This window comes from Mesoplodon bidens (genome assembly GCF_964165515.1).
Source record: "Mesoplodon bidens genome assembly, chromosome: 3".
Taxonomy (NCBI): Eukaryota; Metazoa; Chordata; class Mammalia; order Artiodactyla; family Ziphiidae; genus Mesoplodon; species Mesoplodon bidens.
In genome coordinates this window covers 91,219,248-91,243,986 of record NC_138178.1, presented here as the reverse complement: position 1 = coordinate 91,243,986, position 24,739 = coordinate 91,219,248, and the positions used below count along the sequence as shown (strand labels likewise).

General features: G+C 37.6%; 1 protein-coding gene across 2 annotated transcripts in view; it reads left to right on the top strand.

The window, feature by feature from the left end:
• The first annotated feature begins 496 nt into the window (after positions 1–496).
• The window catches only part of CTDSPL2 (CTD small phosphatase like 2), a 71,464-nt gene continuing 47,221 nt past the window's right edge, over positions 497–24,739 (top strand). Inside the window, exons 1-2 of one of the 2 annotated variants that reach the window (XM_081229618.1) lie at positions 497–681; positions 19,135–19,344. In XM_081229618.1, the coding sequence (XP_081085744.1) occupies positions 19,159–19,344 (186 nt within the window). In that variant the 5' untranslated portion in view covers positions 497–681; positions 19,135–19,158. The remainder of the gene's footprint in view (positions 682–19,134; positions 19,345–24,739) is intronic. The other variant, XM_081229617.1, reaches the window with a different exon arrangement.

Genomic DNA, 24,739 nt, shown 5'->3' with positions numbered 1-24,739 from the left:
GGTTACTAAACCCTGGCCGCCAGGTTGCGCGAGGCGTTCCTAAGCCCCGCCTCCGGGGCGAGGGCGCGCTCCCCCTCCCAGCTCTGCCTAAACAGTTCCGTTAGCAGCGGGAGGAAAAAACCATCCTTCAGGTCCCCGCCTCTCCACTCCCAACACTTTACTCCCTACTCCCCTTGCGACCACTACACAGAGCTACGGAGGCCCCTAAAGTACAAACATCCCCAGGCACTGCCATAGCCTGATAGATTTTGTCCTTGTTACTCCATCCCGTCCCAGGGCCCTGTGTTCTGCTTTTGTCAGGAATTCGAGCTCCTGAGTTTCTTCCGGCGGCAGGAACTCTAACGCTTTTCACGGAAGTAAAGTTGTTTTTTTGGCTTTTTTTTGCGGGGGGAGGTGGCTTTTTTTTTTTTTTTTGGCCGCTGGGGCTGCCCGCATTCCTTCCCTCCCACCTCGCGGAATTGTGGCGGGAGGGGGAGGAGAAAGTCAAAGCGCCTGCGCGGAGAGGCCGCTTTCCATCCGGGTCTCCGTCCGTGCGGTGCAGCAGGTCGGTAGGCGGGAAATGGCGACTGGCTGAAGGAGCTGGTTCTGTTGCTGCTGCGGGCTAAGCGGGAAAGACACCACGCGTTGCGCAGTCGGGACCATCGCCGGAGCCTGAGGAGACTTCTCTGTCGTCACAATTAGGTAATCCCACTCGTCCAGACGCTGCCGCTGCTCCCAGTCTTAGTCCTCCTCTTCCAGGGCCGTCTGCTGGGATCTCCTCCCCTTCTTAACCGGGTTCTCCAGCGGCTGCGGCGCCTTGGTAGGCATTCAGTGTTGGCGCCTCGTACGTCCGCTGTGTGGAGCCGCTCTTCTCTGGACTTTCCCCTGGGAACAGAAAGGGAGCTCACTTCCCGCCAGCTTCGGCTCTCAGGCTGCGGCCTGTGTTGTGATTTCTGGGGTTAGATTTCACTTTGCTACCCACCCCCATCCCGATCTCACGTCCGTAGTCCCAAAACCTGTGGTCCCTCCCGGTAATTGGGTTAGATCAGCTTTTCTAACCTTGACCCGTCTGACGTTTTAGGTATTTCATTCTTTCTAGTAGGGTGCTTTTGCGGGGGGAGGGCGTTGCTCTATCTCAGTTTTTATAAATACCTTTTGAGGACCTGGAAGAAGAGATTTCACTAAGTTCTGTTTGTCTACTGTTAAAATGTTGAGTTGACATTGTTAACTTTTTCAAATTAAGAGTGGTGGTAAAGAACAGCCCATGTGGAAGGCCTCTGGTTTCTGTAGTGGTCAGTTAAGGGTGAATCTTACTGTACTTCGTATTCTACACTTTCTTTGGGTATCAAATGCCTGTATAGATGCTTATTTTTGTATTCTTTACTAGAATTCCATGGTAAATAATTGTATAAGTAAATCGTCTTTATTTACTTCTCACTTTAGTGGGGGCTGGAGGTGTGAAGGATGTTAAGCACTTCAGAGTACCTTAGGGAAACCTACAGAGATACTGCTCGTAAACTGCACTAAGATCCTGAAATGAAATGTACTTAGTAGATGTTCCTCCAAGGCAGGGATTTACCTTTCCAATGCTAATAAGACAATACCAAGACTACTGCCTAACATAGGTATACAATTAGTGACTTAAAAGATAGATTTATCTTCGTAATTTTCAGGTTGTAGATTTCTTTATATACTGTCTCCCCATTCTTTGCCAAGTTTTAAGTTTTCGTTTGTTGTCCAGCTGTTATCCTTATAAAAGCAAGGAAATGGCTAAAGCTACTTTTATTCCTCCTTGTTCTTTTCCACATTGCAGACCAGTTGTCCATAAAGAGAAGTAATAGGGAGACTGTTGGTGTTTTTCAGAATTTGTTTTTCAATCTTGTTGAATTTGGGGCCTTTGTAGTTGTTTTTTCTTTTAAACTAGTCAAATTAAGTTTTGAAAATGTGGTTCACATTACACGTCATTTGATGTTTGTAACTCAAAGGCTTTCAGCTCTCTAGGTTCAGTTTAAAAGACTTCACTATTGTTTGCATATTAGGATTAAATGTCACTAATAAACAGGAACACACAAACATTATTACAATTGTCATTTAGTAGATTTCCCCCCCCCCAAGGTCATAAAGAAAGTCAAGGCAAAGTGTAGCTCTTAGGTGAAGCAGTCTTTTAGGATTGAGTTGAACTTCATACTTATCTTCAAAACCAAAAGAACAGGGGGTAGGAAGTGGAGGTGAGGGCATACTAGATACTTGCTGAGTCAGTTTGTTTAAAAAATAGGGCCAAATATGTGACTTAAAAGGATGTAAAATAAATTATTGGTCTAGTGTAGGTTTTATCTATACTTTAATGATCTTTTTGGGTAGTTTATGAAGCATTAATGTTTTAAATAAAATTTGTTTTACGGATAGCTGAGTGAGCACTGTTTGTAGACTTTGTCTTCAAGAACTCTTCCGAATCGTTTTAATTCCTCATTCATTTGATTCTTTTAATATTCCTCCCAGTATACGTTGAAAGGCTGTGAAAGCTCTAAGTGGTATAGTCCTTAACCTTTGTGGACTTGTAGCTGTACAGAAGTTCTAAATAGATTGCATAGAAAAACCAAATAGAATTAGTGGGTTTTATAATATTCTACGTAGTGGCTCTTGGACATTTCAGTTGAGCTAGTAAGGTTATTCTTTTCTCACTGTTAAGAAATTAAGAATTAGGGGTGTTTTATCTTTCCGAAATTCATCTAGCTGATCCGATGTTTGAGATTTCTGGTCAAGAGGATTCTTCACAAGATTATTATATAGCAGAATCCATCCAATTCTGATTTTAAAAAAACCTTGGCTCTGTTGTTCAGAAAGGATGTTCTAGACTCTAGACTTGTAACTATAGGATTAATTGCAGATTGAATAAAATGGTATAAATTTATCTCATTCATAGGGGATTTTTGGATTAATGCGATAAAGAAAAAGTGGTTTGTCTGAATAAACAATATCTAAGTTTGTAATTTACCGAGTTGTTGTGAAAGCATAAAGTAGAAAAGACACTAAGTCATAAATACCAAATGTTCTAAGAAGACCTCATATATGATATTCTCTAAGTAATTCTTCTGGGTAGGTTACCTGACCATTTTAACTGGATTGGCTACAGGGGTCATTTGCTCTACTTTGAAGATGAGAAGATTTAACAGAGATGAGACTTAAGATAAAACCATACAACTTTTAGTTTCCACTTTACATTTGCAATGAGACATATATCTAAACCAGACATATATTCACTACTGGTTTATGACTACATTAATTTTTAATTTAAATTGTATTAAATTATAATTGGATCTACATTACAAATAGGTGGACTAAGTGGTTGACTGTGTGGTATAATCTGAGAATTGCCAATGCCAAACTTTATTTGTGTCTCTGCTTTGTGTTATGGAATTCTTTCTAAAATGTTTCGTTTAAAATTACAAATTCTCTGGAAGAAAAGCTTTAAACTATTGCCTTTTATTGGCAATATTAGCACAGATTAGTTTATCAAATAAATTTGCTGATACCACAAACAGGTGAGGGTTCAGAGACAGTGGAACAACAGAAGTAAGCTTCTTTGCATTGGCTGTGATCAGGAGAGGTGTGGCATGTAGGAACATTGTCTGAAGGACACAGGCATGGTGGGAGTAGAGTTATAGTGAGAAGCTTGGGCCTCTTGGGGTCCTTTGGGAATCTTGTGACTCTGACTGACAGTAATGAGGAGTGAGGCTAAGTGTGGTCCCAAAAAGAATTGTAGGACCTTAAGGACAAACGTGGTTTATAGCTTTGGCCTGCCCTTTTGTTTATTTACCTCATCTGCAGGTCCCCATTTAGTATGGTATTTTTAGAAAAGAGTAAAGGAAAACACTAAAATGCCATTGAAAAAAAAAGTGTTGTAAAATATTGACATAAAAAGTCTTTTAACTTTAATATAAGGTCACAGTAGGCCAGTTAACTATATTAGGGACCCCAGGTTTTATGGTAATCATAGGCTCTCCTGTGTTCATTTAGAGAAATTATAGAAAAGGAAGTTTAGCTAGATTAAACATGAATCATCAACTGTGCTTTGACTTGGGGTTCTAGCAGTCAGGTTTCCATAATAGCTATAATAATTTTAGGACAAGGAAATGTGTTTATTACTTTGATTAAAGAAACATAAAATTGTACTACTAGAAGGCACTTGAATACTTCAGAAATAATTGGGATTATACTTAGTAATAGTGGCTTATATATAGTTTAGGAAGAATGTTTTCTTTCTTTGGACTAAATACTTCTATATGGAGAAATTGGAAACTAAAAAGGCAGAGTCATTGCTAAAAATAAAAAAGAAAGGGATATTAAGAATCTGTTAGCATCATGACATGATATTTTAAGTTTCTCATGTTGACCAGTTAAAATAATGTTTAAGTAGGAATTCAAAATATATTTTATTAAAAGAAGAGTATATTATTTGTTAAAGAAAAATATACAGAACCAATAATTATCTTTTCAGTTGAGAACAACTATGATTATTTGTTTCAGTAATAATTGCTTTCTTCCTGATATTCCCCCAATATATATGATTATTCTATTGAGTTGAAATTGATTAACTTCTCACTGACTTTACAAGTACCTGCTTTAGTGTATTTTGTTAAATAAGATAATTATACAGTAAAATCCTTTAATTTTCTGATGTACTGATAAAAATTATTTGAAAAATACAATCACATTTCAAACAATCATGCATTTTTCCCTCATTGATAATATACCATTTTACTTTATTTTATTTTACTTTTTTAGTAGTAGCAAACAAGAGGGCACTTCTGTTAGAGAATTATGATCTTACCTCATCTTTGACTAGTAATTTAGATAAAAATTCTTAAAACTCTTCTTAAAACTTTTTGTCTTTGGTTTATCTCAATCATAGTGATTAGTTTTTCTTTGGTAGGTAGTATTAATAAGAATAGTAGGAAATTATTTCAGGTACTCAAAGATTTTTAATCAATAACTATTTTTGCCAACATCTCATTGATTCTTTTCTTATTATCAAATTAATGTGTTCTGAGAGTTTCATATTTCTACTGGCCTGAGAGTAAGTTGAATATAAAATTAATTTTCTTTAAATAGAAGCTTTTACTGAAGGAGTAGTTATATCTCTCCACTTGCCCAATTTTGGTGAGAACTACTTAAATAAAAAGCATTCTTAGGAAAATTCTGCCAAAATTAACTTCACTTTTTTATTATTCAAAATTTCTTTAATGTATCCAATAAGTACATTGTAACTTGCATGTATACAGGTAACTCCTGTAAATTTTAAAAATTGCATATATTGGAATATATTCCATAGAAAGGATAGTAATATGATGAAAAGTGATACACTGGAGTGACAGGTTTCCCATGTGCTTTTTTTTAATCTCATTAATAACATTTTAATATGATTTTTAAAATTTTATTTATTATTTCTTTTTGGTTGCATTGGGTCTTTGTTGCATTGCGTGGGCTTTCTCTAGTTGCGGCGAGCGGGGGCTACCCTTCACTGTGGTGCGTGGGCTTCTCATCGCGGTGGCTTCTCTTGTTGTGGAGCACGGGCTGTAGGCTCACGGGCTTCAGTAGTTGTGGCTCTCGGGCTCTAGAGCGCAGGCTCAGTAGTTGTGGCGAACAGGCTGAGTTGCTCCGCGGCGTGTGGGATCTTGCTGGACCAGGGCTCGAACCCGTGTCTCCTGCATTGGCAGGTGGATTCTTAACCACTGCGCCACCAGGGAAGCCCTCCCATGTGCTTTTGACAAGTTTCTAATGAATATTATAGTACTCAGTTCTTATGAATTCATAACTATATTTTTTCTAAAATAGTACATTTTGTTATAAAGTTTTATTCGTATGAATTTCTTTCATGCTGTGTAATAGAATGCTTCTTTTTACAAGATGTGTAAATTATACTTACTGCAGTTAGTTAAAATTAGAACAATCTCCAAATTACTGTTGCCTTAAAGCTTAGGTGAGAGAAATACAAGTCTGTCCTCAGCAGAAGTACATACTGTCTCATTTGGTACATAACAAGTATTGATTTTGCCCTAATGGTATTTCTGCTGAGTACATGTATAAGTTGGGGTCCTGATAATAGTATTTTAAAACATGTATGTGAGTGGCTGTATTTTCAGTGATCAACAAACTGAATAATGCCATCTTTAAAAAATCATTTCATATTTTCATTGAGCATTTAGTCATCAATAATCTAAAAACCCAGAGAAAATTAATTGATCATGGTTTTAGAAAAAACTTTTTTGATTGTTGTTCATTGAAGAAAACTTTAAGAGGAAAAAGAGCCATAATTTTATCAACCCAACTCAGCAGCTGTTTTTTTTTCAAATATTTTTGATTATGTTTATATTTGGTAGTTTTTGAAGAATTCCATTATCTAGTTTAAAAAAGGAGAGAAAGTTATGTATCACATAATAATAACCTAAAAAGACCACTTTATCAGGTACTTTGTTGGGCAGGGTTCAAGGAAAAGAATCTCCCTGTCTTGGAGTTGATGCTTTATATAATCCTCCTCTACTTAATCCTCCTGCCCTAGTTGACTTTTGACTTTTATTAGGTGATAAGTGGGAGGGACCAAGAAATCTCTTCTTTCTGTAAAGTCATTTAATGAAGGGCTTGGGAAGGTAGTAAAGGAAGGGAGTAAAAGTGGACAGTTGTAGTATCTGAAGCTGTTGATTTCAGATTATTCAACTGGAAATATAGATAGTGAAACAGATACTGATACTTTTGTCATTTGGTGTCAACTAAGGCAGTGATTTTTAGCTTTTTCTTTCATGAGTGTAAATTGAGTAGTGATACCATTTGTAATAGAGTATAAATTAACAAACTCAGAAATTTAGAGCTAGAGGAGACTAAAAGGGTCGTCTAGTCTTTGTTTCCTTAATGATGAACCATCTGAAGACTTTTTAACATGTAGTAAGTGTTGGTTTTAATTAGGGTGCTTCTAGGTAAGTTGTATGTGATAGAAGGATGAAAACAGCTCAGATTAATTAATGACTCATCTCCTGTTTTGACAGCTCTTTTTTTAGGTAAAATTTACATGTAGTAAAATGCATAGATCTGATGTCCAATAACTTCTTTTGCTGTTGAGGAAATGAAATGCTAGAATGATTGCATGACTTAATTAGTGTCTAATCAGTGTTACAGCTAACTAGTGATAGATTCAGGACTGATACCTCCCAGTCCAGGGGCTCTTCCTCTAGTAACTCCCTCAGGAGCCTACTCCAGAACTTTGCATGCATATTTTCTTTATATAGGCAATTTATAACTTATATATACCTAAATTTTATGGGGAAACCCAGACTTTGTTGCCTTTAAAGTTTGATTTGTGATCTTTTTACAATTTTCTTATATCTTTTTGCCACTTTTGTTTCCCTTTTCTCTCTTTTATTCAGCAAAAATTTGTTTGAAAGAATGCACATTAGATTAGTCCTAGATAATTTGTTAAGAATCCTTCATATATAATGTGCTGTTTTGTTGTTTTGATAGAAAATTGTGTACTCAAGACCTCAACAGCGAATTATCAACTGAGTTTCTGCTTGTATCATTATTATAATCTTGTTAGCACAAGACAATTTGCAGCCGTAATTGTTGGCATCAAATATTGCTTGGGGTCAGGGATTTTGTGAAAAGGAAGGAAATCTTATGAGGAAGGAATATTTTTAGTTTTATTCTTGCTCTTTTTGTGAGCAAGAATTGATTACTGCAGTGAGGATTTTGTGTTTCAGTGACATATTTTTTTCCCTATTCTCTTGTCTCTTTGAGGGATATGAGAAAAATTATAGTTCGGTTCAACAGAGGTTGAGCTTTCATGTGTACCGGGTTGTTGGAGTTACAGATAAGTTCTCTGCCTTCAACACTCTTTCAGTTTAGTGCAGTTAAAGATATATAAATAGATTATTTCAGTACGATTTGTTAAGAGCTAAGGAGAGATAATCACCAGTTTACACAGGCATGGGCATGTGGGGGTGGTTACTTATTGGGGTGCATGATATTTAGGCTGAGCTTTAAATGATGAGGATAAGAATTAGTTGAAAGGAAGGAATGTTTGAGGTATAGAGAAAAGCAGAAGCATGATACAGCACAGTGTGGGCAAGAAACTATTATTACTGGAGTGCAAAGAGTGAGGCAGCAAATAGCAGTGAAAAAAGACTTGGAGAGGTAGATCTTGGAGGGTTTTATATATATTGCTAGAGTTTAGTCTTTATTTTGAAGGAAGTTCGTGGGATGGAACAGGCAGATTTGTAGAGTGCAGAGGATGGATTTAAAGGGGGCAGACTGAGAAATATTTTAGAGGTAGAATCATGAGGATTTGGTGATTGACTGTAGGGGACAAGGGAGGGGAAGAATGACTAGGTGTTTAGGATGGTTTCTGGCTTCATTGATTAGGCAGATTACTTGTGATTAAGAATATAGTAGGGGGGTGGCTTCCCTGGTGGTACAGTGGTTAAGAATCCGCCTGCCAATGCAGGGGACATGAGTTCGAGCCCTCGTCCGGGAAAATCCCACATGCCGCAGAGCAACTAAGCCTGTGTGCCACAGCTGCTGAGCCTGCACTCTAGAGCCCATGAGCCTCAACTACTGAGCCTGCGTGCCACAACTACTGAAGCCCACACACCTAGAGCCACAGAGAGAAGCCCCCGCAATGAGAAACCCGCACACCGCAACGAAGAGTAGCCCCCCGTTCACCGCAGCTACAGAAAGCCTGCGTGCAGCAACGAAGACCCAGGGCAACCAAAAAAAAAAAAAAAGAATATAGTAGGGGGATTACCCTGGCGGTCCAGTGGTTAAGACTCCACAATTCCAATGCAGGAGGCTCGGGTTCCATCCCTGCTCAGGGAACTAAAAAAGAATACAGCAGGAAATATACAAAAGGAAGAGCAGGTTTGGGAATAGGGGTGGGATAGGAAAGGTGAATTCAGCCTTTGGTAAGTTGAATTTGAGGTGCAGAGTGAAAGTGTTGAGAAAGCTGTTGGATGAGAGTCTGAAATTTATAGATGATACAGAAGCTAGAAGAATTAATGTTGCAATTTGGAAGAGGCCCCCACCTCCAATCTTTTTAGCTGGGCTGCAGATACATAGAAAGCAAACTTAATTGCTTGGTTTTAGATTGCTGAACAATCAGCTTTTTCTATTCCTGAGATGAGATCTGGTTCAAATGTTGAAAAAGTGGAAATGGTTTACATTATATACTCTCCCCCCAATGTCATGAGTTCTTAAGCTTAAAATGTTGTTGCCCATTGCTATGTTTGTTTTGTGATGTAATCTACTTAAATTGTATCTACTTCATTCATTAGTAGTAGATTTATTTCCCTAATGTACTCATTTCCCAATCTTTACTTGTATTATTCTATTTTTACTGGTAATAGAAAAGAATTTATCTAGTAATGGAGCTCTAAAGAAATTAGAGGATGGTTAATTTCTAACATAAATAGTAGAGTTACCAAGATGAGGCTGTATATGTATGTGTAAAACTCTTCCTTTTATATTTTATGTTTAAGTAATAAAATTAGACTTGCAGATATTATGTAGGCAATTTCTGATCAGTACTTGGCCCAATTGATATGTATTGTTTTTGGTTTTGGTCAGGTAATGCTGGCCTCATAAAATAAGTTGGGAAGTGTTCCCTTCTGTTTTCTGGAAGAGTTTGTTGTTTGTTTTGTTTTTTATTAAGATGTTTGGTAGGATTCTCCAGTGAAGTCATCTGGGTCTGGAATTGTCTATGTTGGAGACTTTTCCTGCAACTTAAATTTTTTAAAATATGAGGCTGATCAGGTTATCTTTTTTGTTGCTGTTATAAATTTATTTATTTATTTTTGGCTGCATTGGGTCTTCGTTGCTGCACGTAGCCTTTCTCTAGTTGTGGCGAGGGGGGCTGTGCGTGGGCTTCTCATTGCGGTGACTTCTCTTATTGTGGGCTCTAGGCGCATGGGCTTCAGTACTTGTGGCACGTGGGCTCAGTACTTGTGGCTCACAGGCTCTAGGGCTCAGGCTCAGTAGTTGTGGCTCACGGGCTTAGTTGCTCCACAGCATGTGGGATCTTCCCGGACCAGGGATCGAACCCATGTCCCCTGCATTGGCAGGCAGATTCTTAACCAGTGCGCCACCAGGGAAGGCCGGTTTACATGTTCTTTCCTTGATTATTTTATTTTAAATATGTTTCTGTCCATTATAAAGTCACTTAGTGCATGCCTAAATCAGGGGTCTGCAAACTACTGCCCATGGGCTGACTGCCTGTGCTTATAAACCTTTTTTTGTTTTTCGTTTTTGTTTTTGTACACAGCTATGTCTGTTCATTTACATATTGTCTTTGGCTGCTTATGCTGTGCAGTGCCGTAGACAATATGGAAGCCAGTGAGCATGGCTGTGGACACTGGACATTGATATTTGAATTTCATATAACTTTCACCCTATGGTTTGTAAGCCTAAAATATTTACTCTCTGATTCTGTAAGAAAAAGTTTGCCTATGTCTATCTTGCCTATATGTCTGAAGAATTTTCCCCCCATTTCTTAAAATTCAGTAATTTAAAGTTCTAGTAGCTCATACTAGACTGTCTTGGTATTTGTCTTTCTGGGTTGCTATTGTCATGTCTGTGTCTTTCAATACATGGTTTCAAACTTCTGTTTGTGGAAAGTTTTCTTGTACTTTTGAGTGTCTAATCTTTGCCTCTCTTCAATATTTGATCAGTTTTTCTTGAATCTGCATTTTTTTAATGTTTAGAAATATGTCTTCTTTTTTCTATCTGTTGTGTTCATTTACTTCTTTGTTCTTTTTTCTTTAGTCTTCATTTTTGAGATAATTTTTTTTTTTACTTTTTAATTTTTTTCTGACTTCTGTCACTTCATCCCCACCCCCCTGAATTCCAGTTAAATTTGTTCTTATATTAGTGGTTTTAACCTTTCCTTGGAAGTGGTTTATAGTTGTGATCTGTTTTTATGGGGTTACTTTTTGTAATTTTATTGTTTGTAGGAAATTAGGGATTTTATTCTGCTTCTCTTTTTTTTTCTTCTTCTTATGATAGCTATATGGGCTCTGGTCTGATTTCTGTTACTGTTTAATGTGAAATTTGTTTTCCTAAACTTTTAGAAGGAGCTTTGGTTAAAGATAGGTTTTGGCTTAAGTGGAACTTTCTGTTGTTTGCTTACAGTGTTTGAAAATATGGAGGACTGCTCTCTGAGATTGCTTAGTTTATGTTCTTCTTTCCCTCTTTTTCTAGTATTCTTTTTGCTTTTCTCATTTGATTCTGTCCTACTCTGTTTTGACTTTATTCGGCAGTTTCCTCATTGAACCCTGTCAGTAGCTGTCATAGTCAGGATTTTTGTTCTTATTTTTTAATGGAAAATATCAAACATATGCACAAAGTAAACAATGGTACCATGAATCTCCATATAACCATCACTCAGTTTTAGTAGTTATTAACATTTTGTCTCTTCTTTGATCTATACCTCCACCCACTCCTACCTGGTTGGTTGTTATTCATAAGAACTTTTTACAGGTGTTTATTTAGGTAAATTTTATATACTTTGAAATACATAGATCTTAGCTGTAAGTTTTGACAAATCTACACCCGTATCACAATATAGGACATTTCCTTTCCTCAAGGCAACTTTTATTCTGATTTTTTTTTCTCCTTAGATTATTTTTACCTCTGCCTTTTTAATGGCATCACCAAATACATACTCTTTTGTGTCTGCCATTGCTCAGTGTCTGTGAGATTCTTTATTGTTGTTGATGATATTAGTAATTGTTGCTTTCTGTTTCTGATTATTATTCCACTGTAAAAAACAAAGCAAAACCCACAATATTCATCTTTCTGTTGCTGAGCATTTTCGTTGCCCCCAGTTTGGGGCTATTGTAAACAAAGCTACCAGGAACGTTTTGGTAAAAGTACCTTGTGGGCATGTTTATATTTCTCTTGCTTAAAAACTTAGAAGTGAAATTATTGGATCAGAGGGCTATGTGTTGTTTATTAGAAATAGCTCAACTTTTACCAAAATTACATTCCCATCAGCAAAATATGAGAGTCCTCATTGTTCTACATCCTTGTTACCATTTATTGTTGTCAGTCTTTTTACAATACTTTTTACGATTCAAGTACATGCGGATTAGTATGCTATTATGTTTCTAACTTACACTTCTGATGATAAATAATATTGAGTATCATTTCATATGCTTGTGGCAAGTTACTAGCTGTTATGAAGTATCTTCTCACATCTTTTGCTCACTTTTTTCTATTGGTTTGTCTTCGTTATGTTTTAGGATTTCTTTGTATTCTGCATACAAGTGCTTTACAAGATACATGTTTTATGAATATTGCATCAGTTTGTTGCTTGCCTTTTGATTTTTTTTTACTGATGTCTTTTGGTGAACAGAAAATTTTTAATTTTTATGAAGCCAAATTTATTCAGTTTTTCCTTTTATGGTTATTGCTTTTATAGTTATTCTTTGTATAAGAGCATGTCATCTACAAGGAAATAGTTTTATTTTTCCTTTCTGACATGGGTTTCTTTTATTTCTTTTTCTTGCTTAATTGACTAGAACCTCCAGTAAAATGTTGAGTAGAAGTAGTGAGTGTAGACATCCTTGTCTTATTTTTGATTGTAGGAGGAAGGCATTTAGCTTTTCACTATGAAGTATGATGTTAGCTCTGGGGCTTTTGTAGATGTCTTTTATTGGGTAAGAATTCCCTTCTACTGGTTTGTTGAGTTTTTGTGTTTTTTTTTTTTGCAGTACGCGGGCCTCTCACTGTTGCGGCCTCTCCTGCTGCGGAGCACAGTCTCCGGACACGCAGGCTCAGCGGCCATGGCTCATGGGCCCAGCCGCTCTGCGGCATGTGGGATCCCCCTGGACTGGGGCACGAACCCGTGTCCCCTGCATCGGCAGGCGGACTCTCAACCGCTGCGCCACCAGGGAAGCCCCTTGTTGAGTATTTTTATTGTAAAAGGATGTTGGGTTTGGTCAGATACTTTTTCTGTATCAACTGAGATGATTGTGTGGAGTTTTTCCTTTATTCTTTTAATATGGTGTATTAGATTGATTAGTTTTCGTATTAAACCACCCTTGTATTCCTGAGAGAAATACCACTTGGTCATGGTGTGTAATCCTTCTATTAAGCTGCTGGGTTTGGTTTGCTAGTATTTTGTTGAGGATATTTCTGTCTATGTTCCTAAGGGATATTGATGTGTAGTTTTCTTGTAGTGTCTTTGTTTGACTTTGGTATCAGGGTAATGCTGGTCTTATAAATTGAGTTGGGAGGTGTTCCTCAATTTTTTGGAAGAATTTGAGAAAGATTGGTGTTACTTCTTCTTTAAACATTATGTAAAATTTACCAGTGAAGCCACCTGGTCCTGGACTTTTCTTTGTGGCAAGTAATTTTTATTATTAATTAAATCTCTTTACTTGTTAGGAGTCTTTATGTTTTTTCTTGAGTCATTTTAGTTGTGTCTTCTTAAAAATGTGTCCATTGAATCTAGGTTATCTAATTTGTTGGGGTATAGTTTTTCATAGTATTTTCTCATAATCCATTTTATTTCTGTGAAGTTGGTATTAATGTCACTCCTTTCATTGATGATTTTAGTAGGTTGAGTCTTCTCTTTTTTTCTTGTCTAGTTCTAAAGATTTGTCAATTTTGTTGCTCTTTTCAAAGAACCAACTTTAGGCTTCATTGTTTTTTAAAAAAGTATCTGTTTGATTTATTTCTGTTCTATTTCTTTATTATTTTCTTCTGCTTGCTTTAGATTTAGTTTGCTTTTCTCTTTCTAGTTTTTTAAGCTAGAAGGCTTTTTTATTGATTTGAGGTCTTTTTAAAAATATTAACATTCACAGCTATAAGTTGTCCTCTGAGCACTGCTTTTAGGGGCATGCTATGAGTTTTGGTGTGTTGTGTTTTTGTTTTCATTCATTGTGAAGTATTTTCTAGTTCCCCTTGTGATTTCTTCTTTGACACAGTGTTTATTTAGGAGTTTGTTGTTTAATTTTTGCACATTTGTTAATTTCTCAACTTCCTTTTCTTGTGATTTCTAATTTAATTCCAGTGTGGTTGGAGATCATATACTTGTATGATTTCAGTTATTTTATTTATTTTATAAATTTATTTATTTTATTTTTGGCTGTGTTGGGTCTTCATTGCTGTGTGCAGGCTTTCCCTAGTTGCAGCGACTGGGGGCTACTCTTCGTTGTGTGTGGGCTTCTCATCCTGGTGGCTTCTCTTGTTGCAGAGCACGGGCTCTAGGCGCACAGTCTTCAGTAGTTGTAGCACGTGGGCTCTAGAGTGCAGGCTCAGTAGTTGTGGCACATGGGCTTAGTTGCTCTGCAGCATGTGGGATCTTCCCGGACCGAGGCTTGAACCCACATCCCCTGCATTGGCAGGCGGATTCTTAACCACTGTGCCACCAGGGAGGACCGATTTCAGTTCTTTTAAAGGTGAGACTTGTTTTGTGTCTTAACATGTAGTCTTTCATGGAGAATATTCCATTTGTAAGTTGAGAAGAATGTGTATTCTGTTGTTGGATGGAGTGTTCTATGTATATGACTCTCAGGTCTCGAGAATTGTTCAGGTCTTCTGTTTCCTTATTGATCTTTTGTCTAGTTATTCTATCCATTTTTTTTTTTTTTTTTTTTTTTTTTTTTCTTTTTGCGGTATTTGGGCCTCTCACTGTTGTGGCCTCTCCCGTTGCGGAGCACAGGCTCCGGATGCGCAGGCCCAGCGGCCATGGCTCACGGGCCCAGCCGCTCCGCGGCATATGGGATCCTCCCAGACCGGGGCACGAACCCGTATCCCCTGCATCGGCAGGCGGACTCTCAACCACTGCGCCACCAGGGAGGCCCTATTCTATCCATTTTTGAAAGTAGAGTATTAAAGCCTCTAACTCTTGTTGAATTGCCTGTTTTTCACTTAGATTGACAATTTTTTTTTTTTTTTTTTTTTTTTTTTTTTTTTTTGCGGTACGCGGGCCTCTCACTGTTGTGGCCTCTCCCATTGCAGAGCACAGGCTCCGGACGTGCAGGCTCAGCGGCCATGGCTCACGGGCCCAGCCGCTCCGAGCGCGTCATGTGGGATCTTCCCGGACCGGAGCACGAACCCGCGTCCCCTGCATCGGCAGGTGGACTCTCAACCAGTGCGCCACCAGGGAAGCCCTAGATTGACAATTTTAACTTTATATATTTGGGGACTCTATTGTTAGGTACGTGTATGTTTATAATTTCCCTCTAAGTGCTGCTTATTGCATCCCAGAAATTTTGATGTGCTCTGTTTTTGTTAATTTTCATTTCAAAATATTTTGTATTTCCCTTGTGAATTCTTTTTTGACTCATGATTTACTTATAAATTTAAAAAATTTCAAGTATATGGTACTATTTAAGATTTCTTTTGTTTTTGATTTATAATTGTGGTCAAAGAACATACTTTGTAAGATTTTAGTCTTGATGGTCAGTTTCAAAAGTTCATGAGGGCTTGACTGCTCCAGCCCTTTTAGAACTATTAAGTATACCTTTTACAACTCATTATTGGAATGGACTAAAACCCTCTACATTTCAGCCTCCTTCTTTAAATGCTCTTGTCTTTCTTTCCAGTGACTGGTTATTTTTAAGTTCAAAGGACCTTTCTCCTAAGCTTTCCTAAAATCTTCACTCTCCATGAAGAGTGATCTAGCATTTTATATATACACTATGATGTGTATCTATCCTTAACCTGTTAGACTTTTTGATTCTCATGGGAAGAGGTATCATTTTTATCCTTTTATTACCATACTGGTAGCAGGTGACCAGTAAATATTTAAATTTTAATGAGCTGAACCCCTTGGACTGAACTAGCTATATGTGTTTAGTCTTTTAAGACCTACTTTATATGAAGATATTATTTCATAAAATTTTTAAATTTCCAGTAAAGATTCTGGGTTTAAGATAGGTTCACCCATAGGTATTTTTGAAAATATTTTTAAAAAATTTTTACAGATTTTTACAGAAATCAAATACAAATAACTTTCTTTTTGAAAAATTCCCCCATGCATTTGCTTTATGGGAATTTTCCTTTTTAAGGAGTGCTGTGCTGAAGAACAAAGGAATTAAGACAAAATTTATACACTGTAAATAGAGTTATTTAAGTAAATAATACATGCCTTGAGTAAATCCCTTTAGGAATTAACATTGACTCTTTAGGAGAAAAGGCAGTATTTGTTTTATTTGGGATGACAAAACTGAGCACTATTTGGTGATGAAAAACAAATGGTTGGGCTTCCTTGGTGGCGCAGTGATTGAGAGTCGGCCTGCCAATGCAGGGGACACGGGTTCGTGCCCCAGTCCGGGAGGATCCCGCATGCCGCGGAGCGGCTGGGCCTGTGAGCCATGGCCGCTGAGCCTGCGTGTCTGGAGCCTGTGCTCCGCGGCGGGAGAGGCCACAACAGTGAGAGGCCCGCGTACCGCAAACAAACAAACAAACAACCAAACAAACAAAACCAAATGGTTGTTTGGAAAGATATTTTAGGACTCCTCTGGTGAAGCCTTTGAGGTTGGGACTTTTTTGTTGGAGTAGAGTGTGTGTGTGTGTGTGTGTGTGTGTGTTGTGTGTGTGTGTGTGTGTGTGTGTGTGTGTGTGTGTGTGTTTAGTTTCTATATGTTAAAAAAAGGGAGGGGGCTTCCCTGGTGGTGCAGTTATTGAGAGTCCGCCTGCCAGTGCAGGGGACACGGGTTCGTGCCCCGGTCCAGGAAGATCCCACATGCCGCAGAGCGGCTGGGCCTGTGAGCCATGGCCGCTGAGCCTGCACATCCGGAGCCTGCGCTCTGCAACAGGAGAGGCCACAACGGTGAGAGGCCCGCGTACCTCAAAAAAAAAAAAAAAAGAGGTGGGGGAGGGGTCCTAACTTTTTTTCTGTGACGGTTGTGTTGCATTACTAAAGACACAACTTTTTGTATGTTTGTTTTTTGTTTTTGGCTCTGTTGGGTCTTCATTGCTGCACGTGGGCTTTCTCTAGTTGCGGCGAGCAGGGGCTACTCTTCGTTGAGGTGCGCAGGCTTCTCACGGTGGCTTCTCTTGTTGCGGAGCATGGGCTCTAGGCACACAGGCTCTAGAGCGCAGGCTCAGTAGTTGGGGTGACAGGCTTAGTTGCTCCATGGCATGTGAGATCTTCCTGGACCAAGGCTCGAACCCATGTCCCCTGAATTGGCAGGCAGATTCTTAACCACTGTGCCACCAGGGAAGCCCAAGACACGACTTCTTAAGCTTCCTAATTTGTCTGTGAAGACCCTGCTCTCTGCCAAGAATTTCTTCACCTTTAGGGGTTTAGAGTGCTTAACTGGTTAGACTTTTTTGCTAATGCATTCACTGTTGTGAGTTGTTTTACTCTTCTCTGAACTTTATAGCTTTTCTAATTCCTTTTTCATTTTGAGCGTCAAGATGGTAAGATGAATAATGTATTCATTATACAGGTGAAAAAATAGTTAAGTGGCTATAGCTTAGCTATGATTGAAGTAGGATTAGACCTAATTAACATCTCTTAATTATTAGTGTAGTAGTTTTTGTATTCTATTTCACAGATTATAATTCAGGGAATGTTCTCAGCTACTTCTAAGTCTTGGGACAATTTTTGCCAGCCATTAATTTTCTCATCAGTGAAATGAGAGAGTTCAAATCGATGGCCTCATATTTTCTTTCTGATGTGAATTTGGCATTTAAAGGATCATTACAAACAAATGGCCAACAGGCACAGGAAAAGATGCTCAACATCATTAGCCATTAGGAAATGCAAATCAAAGCCACAATGAGATACCACTTCACCCCCACTAAAATGGCTATAATAAAAAAATAAACAAGTAACAAGTGTTGGTGAGGATATGGAAAAAGTGAAAACCTTGTACATTGCTGGTGGGAATATAAAATGGTGCCGCTGCTGTGGAAAACAGCAGTTCCTCAGTATGTTAAACATTAAATCACCACATGAACCAGCAATTCCACTCCTGGTTACCTACCCAATAGAACTCAAAACAGGTGGTCAAAAAGAAACTTGTACATGAATGTTCACTCCAGCACTATTCACACTTAACCAAAAGGTAGAAACAACATAGATGTCCATCAGTAGATGAATGGATAAACAAAATGTAGTCTTACCCATTCAGTGGAACATTACTCAGCCGTAAATGGGAATAATGTACTGATACATGCTACAACATGGATGAACCTTGAAAACATTATCCTAAGTGAAAGAAACAGTTATACAGGACCATATATTGTGTGATTCCACTTACATGAAGTGTCCAGAATTGGGAAATCCATAGAGACAGAAAAGAGATTAGTGGTTGCTTACGGCTAAGGGCAGGGGGAAATGGGGAGTGACTGCCAATAGGTATGGGGTCTCCTCTGGGGGTGATTGAAAATGTTCTGAAAATAGATAATGGTGATGGTTGGACAACACCACAAATGTAATAAATGTCACTGAATTGAACACTTAAAAAAAAAGATCATTACATATGGTAACATCAAATACCACAAAATGATTCAGTCATTCTTGTTATATTGATACTTGTATACTTGTTGATATTTAGAATTGTGCTCATGGAATTAATTCATTCATTGACTAAGGGTTTTTTCCACTACATTGTAAGCTCCAGAGGGTAAAAACCTTCTCTATCTTGTTTTACTAGGCACTTACCTAGCCCAGTGCCTAGAATGTGGTAAGTGCCCAATAAATACTTGTTGAATGAATGAGTGAGTGATTAAGTGAATGATAATGTCAGCATGGGTGGAGGCAGCATAGTGCTCTGGAAGGAACATGCATGCTCTATTAGATCATAGGATATATTTCAGAAGTTGTGGGAAGGTTATTTGGGAGAATGTAATAAAATTCAAAGCACTACACATTTCAGTTAAAAGGTTAGTTTCTTGGGAATTCCCTGGTGGCCCAATGGTTAGGACTCCGCGCTCTCACTGCTGAGGGCCCAGGTTTAACCCCTGGTTGGGGAACTAAGATCCTGCAAGTCATGTGTGGTATGGCCAAAATAAATAAATAAATAAATGTCAGTTTCTTATTTCAATCCCTTATAGACCTCTTTTTAATCAAGATATTTTTATTATATAAGCTGGGCATATATGGGTATGCTAGGTTTAATTTTAATAAACTGTATGATTTTTCTCTTATAGTTTTACATGTGGCACCCATAAAAGATGAGGCTGAGAACACGGAAAGCTTCTCAGCAATCAAATCAAATCCAAACACAACGCACTGCCAGAGCAAAGAGGAAATATTCAGAGGTTGATGATAGCCTGCCTTCAGGAGGAGAAAAACCACCGAAGAATGAAACCGGCTTGTTGTCTTCAATTAAAAAATTCATTAAAGGAAGCACACCCAAAGTAATGGTTTTACCTTTTAATTATATCATTAAAAATGAAGTTTAGGTTGTTTAAGCATGTAAAGATGAGAAATCTAATATTGCTAGAGCCCTCTTTAAGGGAATGTGTCTACATTTTGGTGTTAAGAGTATTGAAATGTAAAATATATAATGGTCGGTCAAGAAAACATTATTTATTCTACTTAACTGATCCACTTAGCCTTCTGTTTTCTCAGCTTAGAATTATGGGAAGTAAAAGAAATTTTTTCTTATCATTTACTTGAATTATTTCTTTTACTTCCATTTTTTTTCATTTCAAAGATAAGTTAAAGTTTCTTGTTAATATTAATACATTGTCTAATTAGGGAGATGATTTATCTATCTGAATTCTAACATTTGTACAATGAAAATGTATTATTCATTGAAGAAAAAACAAAAGTTATTAAAGAAAGAATGGAGAATTCCCTGGCGGTCCAGTGGTTAGGACTTGGCACTTTCACTGCCATGGGCCCGGGTTCAATCCCTGGTCGGGGTACTAAGATCCCGCAAGCCATGTGGCACAGCCAAAAAAAAAAAGAAAGAATGGACACTGACCAGGAGTCATATGCTCCAGATTCATACTTCATACTCTGGACCAACTTGAATGATCTGAGGAAAGTCATTTGCCCCTCTTAGCCTCAGGAAGACAGTAAAATGGGACTAATACTAACTGCTTTGTCTGCCTCAGAGTTGTTTTCAGATTAGATGGCAAACAGGTGGAAAAGCATTTTGAGAAATTTTAATACATTAATGATAATGTTATTATCATTCATTGTATGTAGATTTTGTTATCACTGTTGCCTACTCTTATGTTCTTTCTTGGGATTATTATATATATGATAAATTTCTTATTATAATGTAAGTTTGTCACTTTGATAAGTAGAAAAATAAATCAATGTGACGGTTTATACATAGTGATAGATTTTTGTCATCATAGAACTAACAAAGCCTAGTTACTGTGAACCATTGGCCAGGATTTAGAAGTATTCTGTGTTAGAATTTTCCTTTTTGTTTTGGTGGTTTTATTTTGTTTTGTTTTTCTAATAATATAAGTAAATTTTCTTTTGTTAATTTTAAATGTAATTTTTAAAAGTTTCTTTGAGTTAATTTACATGAGCCTAGAAGTATTGTAGTATTATTGTATAACAATGATAAAATTCCTTCCAGAAACATGAATTCCTGAATCTTTAAATTCCATATGGGTTATCATTAGCCCCTGTTGATGAGAACATCACTGTATGTCAGTTCATTCTCTGAACAGTTCAAAATGTTGTAAAGTTCTTCCTCATCTTGAAGAAAATATACCTACCCTTTACTTTTTCATAGGTTCTTTTTCTTCATGTGAAAGTACAAACCCTCAGTCACTGTCCTGGCTAAATATTTCTAGTTTTCATTATATGACATATATGATATAGATCACCATCTTGGTCACCCTTTTCTGCTGTTCATGAAAGGTAACAACCAGAAGCAAACATAGGTTTTTCCTATGTCTTCTGACTTCTGTTCATATTTATTTCTGTTGATTTGGACATTCTTCTGCTAATGTGGCATTATATTATATATCATGTCATGCTTTCTTTTTTCTCCTTTAGTAGTTTTAGATCTTCTTTGTTGGTCAGCAAATTTTTGCCCATGTCAATTAAAACACTCAGGGTTTTTCTGTAGTAATGGTTATCAATTATTTAACAATATGCACTACTGCCTTTCCAATAAGTGACAATACTGGGATTTAACCCAGGTACAATTTGACTCTGATATCTGTGCTCTTTTTCCTATACCATTCTGTCTCAAAGTAGCTAGATAATATCTTTATAGCATTACCTGTCTTGTGTAAGGATTGAAAATTTTCTTGATGAAAGTAAATAAGAATTGAGTCTTGGGCTTCCCTGGTGGCGCAGTGGTTGAGAGTCCGCCTGCCGATGCAGGGGACACGGGTTCGTGCCCCGGTCTGGGAGGATCCCACATGCCGCGGAGCGGTTGGGCCCGTGAGCCATGGCCGTTGGGCCTGCGCGTCCGGAGCCTGTGCTCCGCAACGGGAGAGGCCACAACAGTGAGAGGCCCGCATACAGCAAAAAAAAAAAAAAAAAAAAAAGAATTGAGTCTTTCTATGCTGCTGATTTTGTCATTTATTTATATTCTATCATCAGCTCAAAGCTTGAAGCTTATTCTTCTAGGAAGTTTTTTTTTCCCTAGTATTTTTTGCATGTATCATCATCCTCTGTCTTCAGTCTTTCTGACTGGATGATAGACTGCTTCTCTTATTTCTACAAGTGTCCTTTTAAAATCCAAGTTAGTTAGATAACTCCCTATGCAGCCACTGGTTTCTTTGGTACCTATCCTTTCTCTTCTTCTGGACTTTTTTTTGTGTGTGTGTGGTACGCGGGCCTCTCACTGTTGTGGCCTCTCCCGTTGCGGAGCACAGGCTCCAGACGCGCAGGCTCAGCAGCCATGGCTCACGGGCCTAGCCGCTCCGCGGCATGTGGGATCTTCCCGGACCGGGGCGCGAACCCGTGTCCCCTGCATCATCAGGCAGACTCTCAACCACTGTGCCACCAGGGAAGCCCTCTTCTTTTGGACTTTTAAAGTTATGTGGTTAGAATTGAACTTTATAGACAAGTCTTCTTGCTTTCTCTTTTGAGTTGTCTTTCTTCTAAGGCGTCTGACATTGCTCTCATGCCTGTCTTATGAGTCTGGCTTTTTGAAACTTGGTCTCTGCATATGGGCCAACTTTTTTGCTCTTCTTTACTGTATGATTTCCAGTTTGAATGGCTGCTGGTATTCTTGCCAGTTTACTATCACTGACCCATTTTTATTTTCCTAATAAGTTTTGATCTGTATTCTAGTCCCAACTTGGCATAAATTAGCCATGAGAGTATTTTGATAATTTAAACATATGTTGTTGATCTAAGAGGTGTGTATTAGTTTACTAGGGTACATAATAGTCTGCCATAACAAAATATCACAGATTGGGTAGCTTAAACAACAGAAATTTATTTTCTCACAGTTCTGGCAGTTTGAAGTCTAAGATGAGGTGTTGCCAGGTTGGTTTTTTCTGAGGCTTCACTCCTTGACTTCAGATGGTCACCTTCTTGCCGTGTCATCATATGGTTGCCACTTGGTGTATGTGTTGTCTGTTTTGTAATCTCCTCTTCTTGTAAGGACACTAGTCATATTTGGATTAGGGCCCATCCTAAAGATCCCACTTTAATTACTTCTTTAAAGGCCCTATCTCCAAGTATGACTACATTCTCAGGCTTTTGGGGTTAGAGCTCCAACATAGGAATTTTAGGGGACACAACTCAGACTGTAACAGAATGAATGAAATCTCTCATCTCTTTCAGATCTAGATTTTATGATTCAAGGATCTACCACTTCTCTCATTTCAGAATTATGTCATTGTCAGTAAGAGTACTCAGGAAGTGTTCATACTCAGTCTTTCTGCTTTTAGCATGATGAGATTCCTAATATATATTTGAAGTGAAAGAAGACCTCACAACTAAAATGTATTTGCTTTATACCAGTGATCTCTGTATTCCTTTCTAAATAGGTGGTTTCTAGAGTTTTCCCATAACAAAATGGTCTTTTTCTCTGTTACCTAAATACTGTTACACTGTCATAGTTAGGGGTCATCAGTTTCCTGTTACATTAAATCAGTGTTTTTAGATCTTTTAACTATGATCCACAGAAAGAAATAACATCTTATATACTACATTCATACATATGACACAAAACTGACCCTTACCATACTTGATGTGTTCTGATTTTTCTTTTCTATTCTGTTGTTTCTTATCCTCCTTTTAAAGGTGATTTTCATGTTTTAAATTTATTTTATGATCCACTGATGGGTTGTGCTCCTTAGTGTGAAAAACATGATTAGATGAAAACTTTGTTCTCTTTAACCTTTGTATTATTAAGCTTCATAGTTATATTTGGGAATTTTCTTCCTTCCAAAGTTAAATCTCATTTGTTTGTATAAAAGAACGTCTTTCTAGATGAGTTCTTTAACAACTAGATTAATTTACCGTTTATTTTTATTTTTAATTAACTTATTTATTTTTGGCCACGTTGGGTCTTCGTTGCTGCACAAGGACTTTCTCTACTTGAAGCGAGCAGAGGCTACTCTTCATTGTGGTGCGCAGGCTTCTCATTGTGGTGGCTTCTCTTGTTGTAGAGCACAGGCTCTAGGCATGTGGGCTTCAGTAGTTGTGGCTCATGGGCTCTAGAGCGCAGGCTTAGTAGTTGTGGCGCACGGGCCTAGCTGCTCCGCTGCATGTGGGATCCTCCCAGACCAGGGCTCGAACCTGTGTCTCCTGCATTGGCAGGCGGATTCCCAACCACTGCACCACCAGGGAAGTCCCCTTGCATGTAAATTTTAGAATTAGCTTGTCTATTTCTCCAAAAAAGCCTACTGGAATTATAATAGAGATTGTATCACATATGTAGATCATTTAGTGAGACTGGACATCTTAACAATATTGAGTCTGCCCCTTCATGATCGTGATATATGTCTATGTTAATATAGGTGTTCTTAATTTTTTTCCTGCTAATATCAAGGTCTTACACACCTTTCATTAGTTTTATTCTTAGACATTTGATGTTTTACAATGCTGTTTTAAATGATGTAATACATTAAAGTTTTTACTTTCTGGTTGTTGCTAGTATATATAAATATAATTTATTTTTCTATATTGACCAGGTACTATGTGAAATTGCTAGATTCACTTAATCATTCTATTCTTTAAGATTTCATAGGGTTTTATACATACATAATCATATACCAGATAACTATAATTTTCTTGTTCTTTTCTGATTTCTAGGCCTTTTATTTTTTTTTCTTCATTTATTGCATTGGTTAGGACCTCTAGTACATTGTGTAGTAGAAGTGGTGGGAGCAAATACTTGTTACTGATCTTAGGGGAAGAGAGTTTGTTTACATTAGGTATGATGTTAGCTAAATGTTTTCCATAGTTATCTTTTATCAGTTTGAGGAAATTCCCTTCTGTTCCTAGTTTGCTATAAGATTTTATTATGTTGTTGAGTTTTATCAAAGACTTTTCTGTATCTATTGAGATATTCTTCAGACTTTCCTCTTTTAATGTGGAGTCGAACATAAATTTTTTTGAATGGAAAACCAAACTTGTATGGCTGGATTTGATTTGCTGCTGGGTTTGTTTTTAAGGATTTTTACATCTGTGTTCATGAGGGTTTTGGTCTGTAGTTTTGATTTGTAATACTTTAAGATTTTGGGATCAGGATTATTCTGGTATCATAAAACAAGTCAAGAACTGTTCCTCTGCTGCTTTTTTTTCCTAAAAGAACTTGTGTTGACTAATAAGTATTATCTCATCCTTAAATTATGAGTAGAATGCACTGATGAA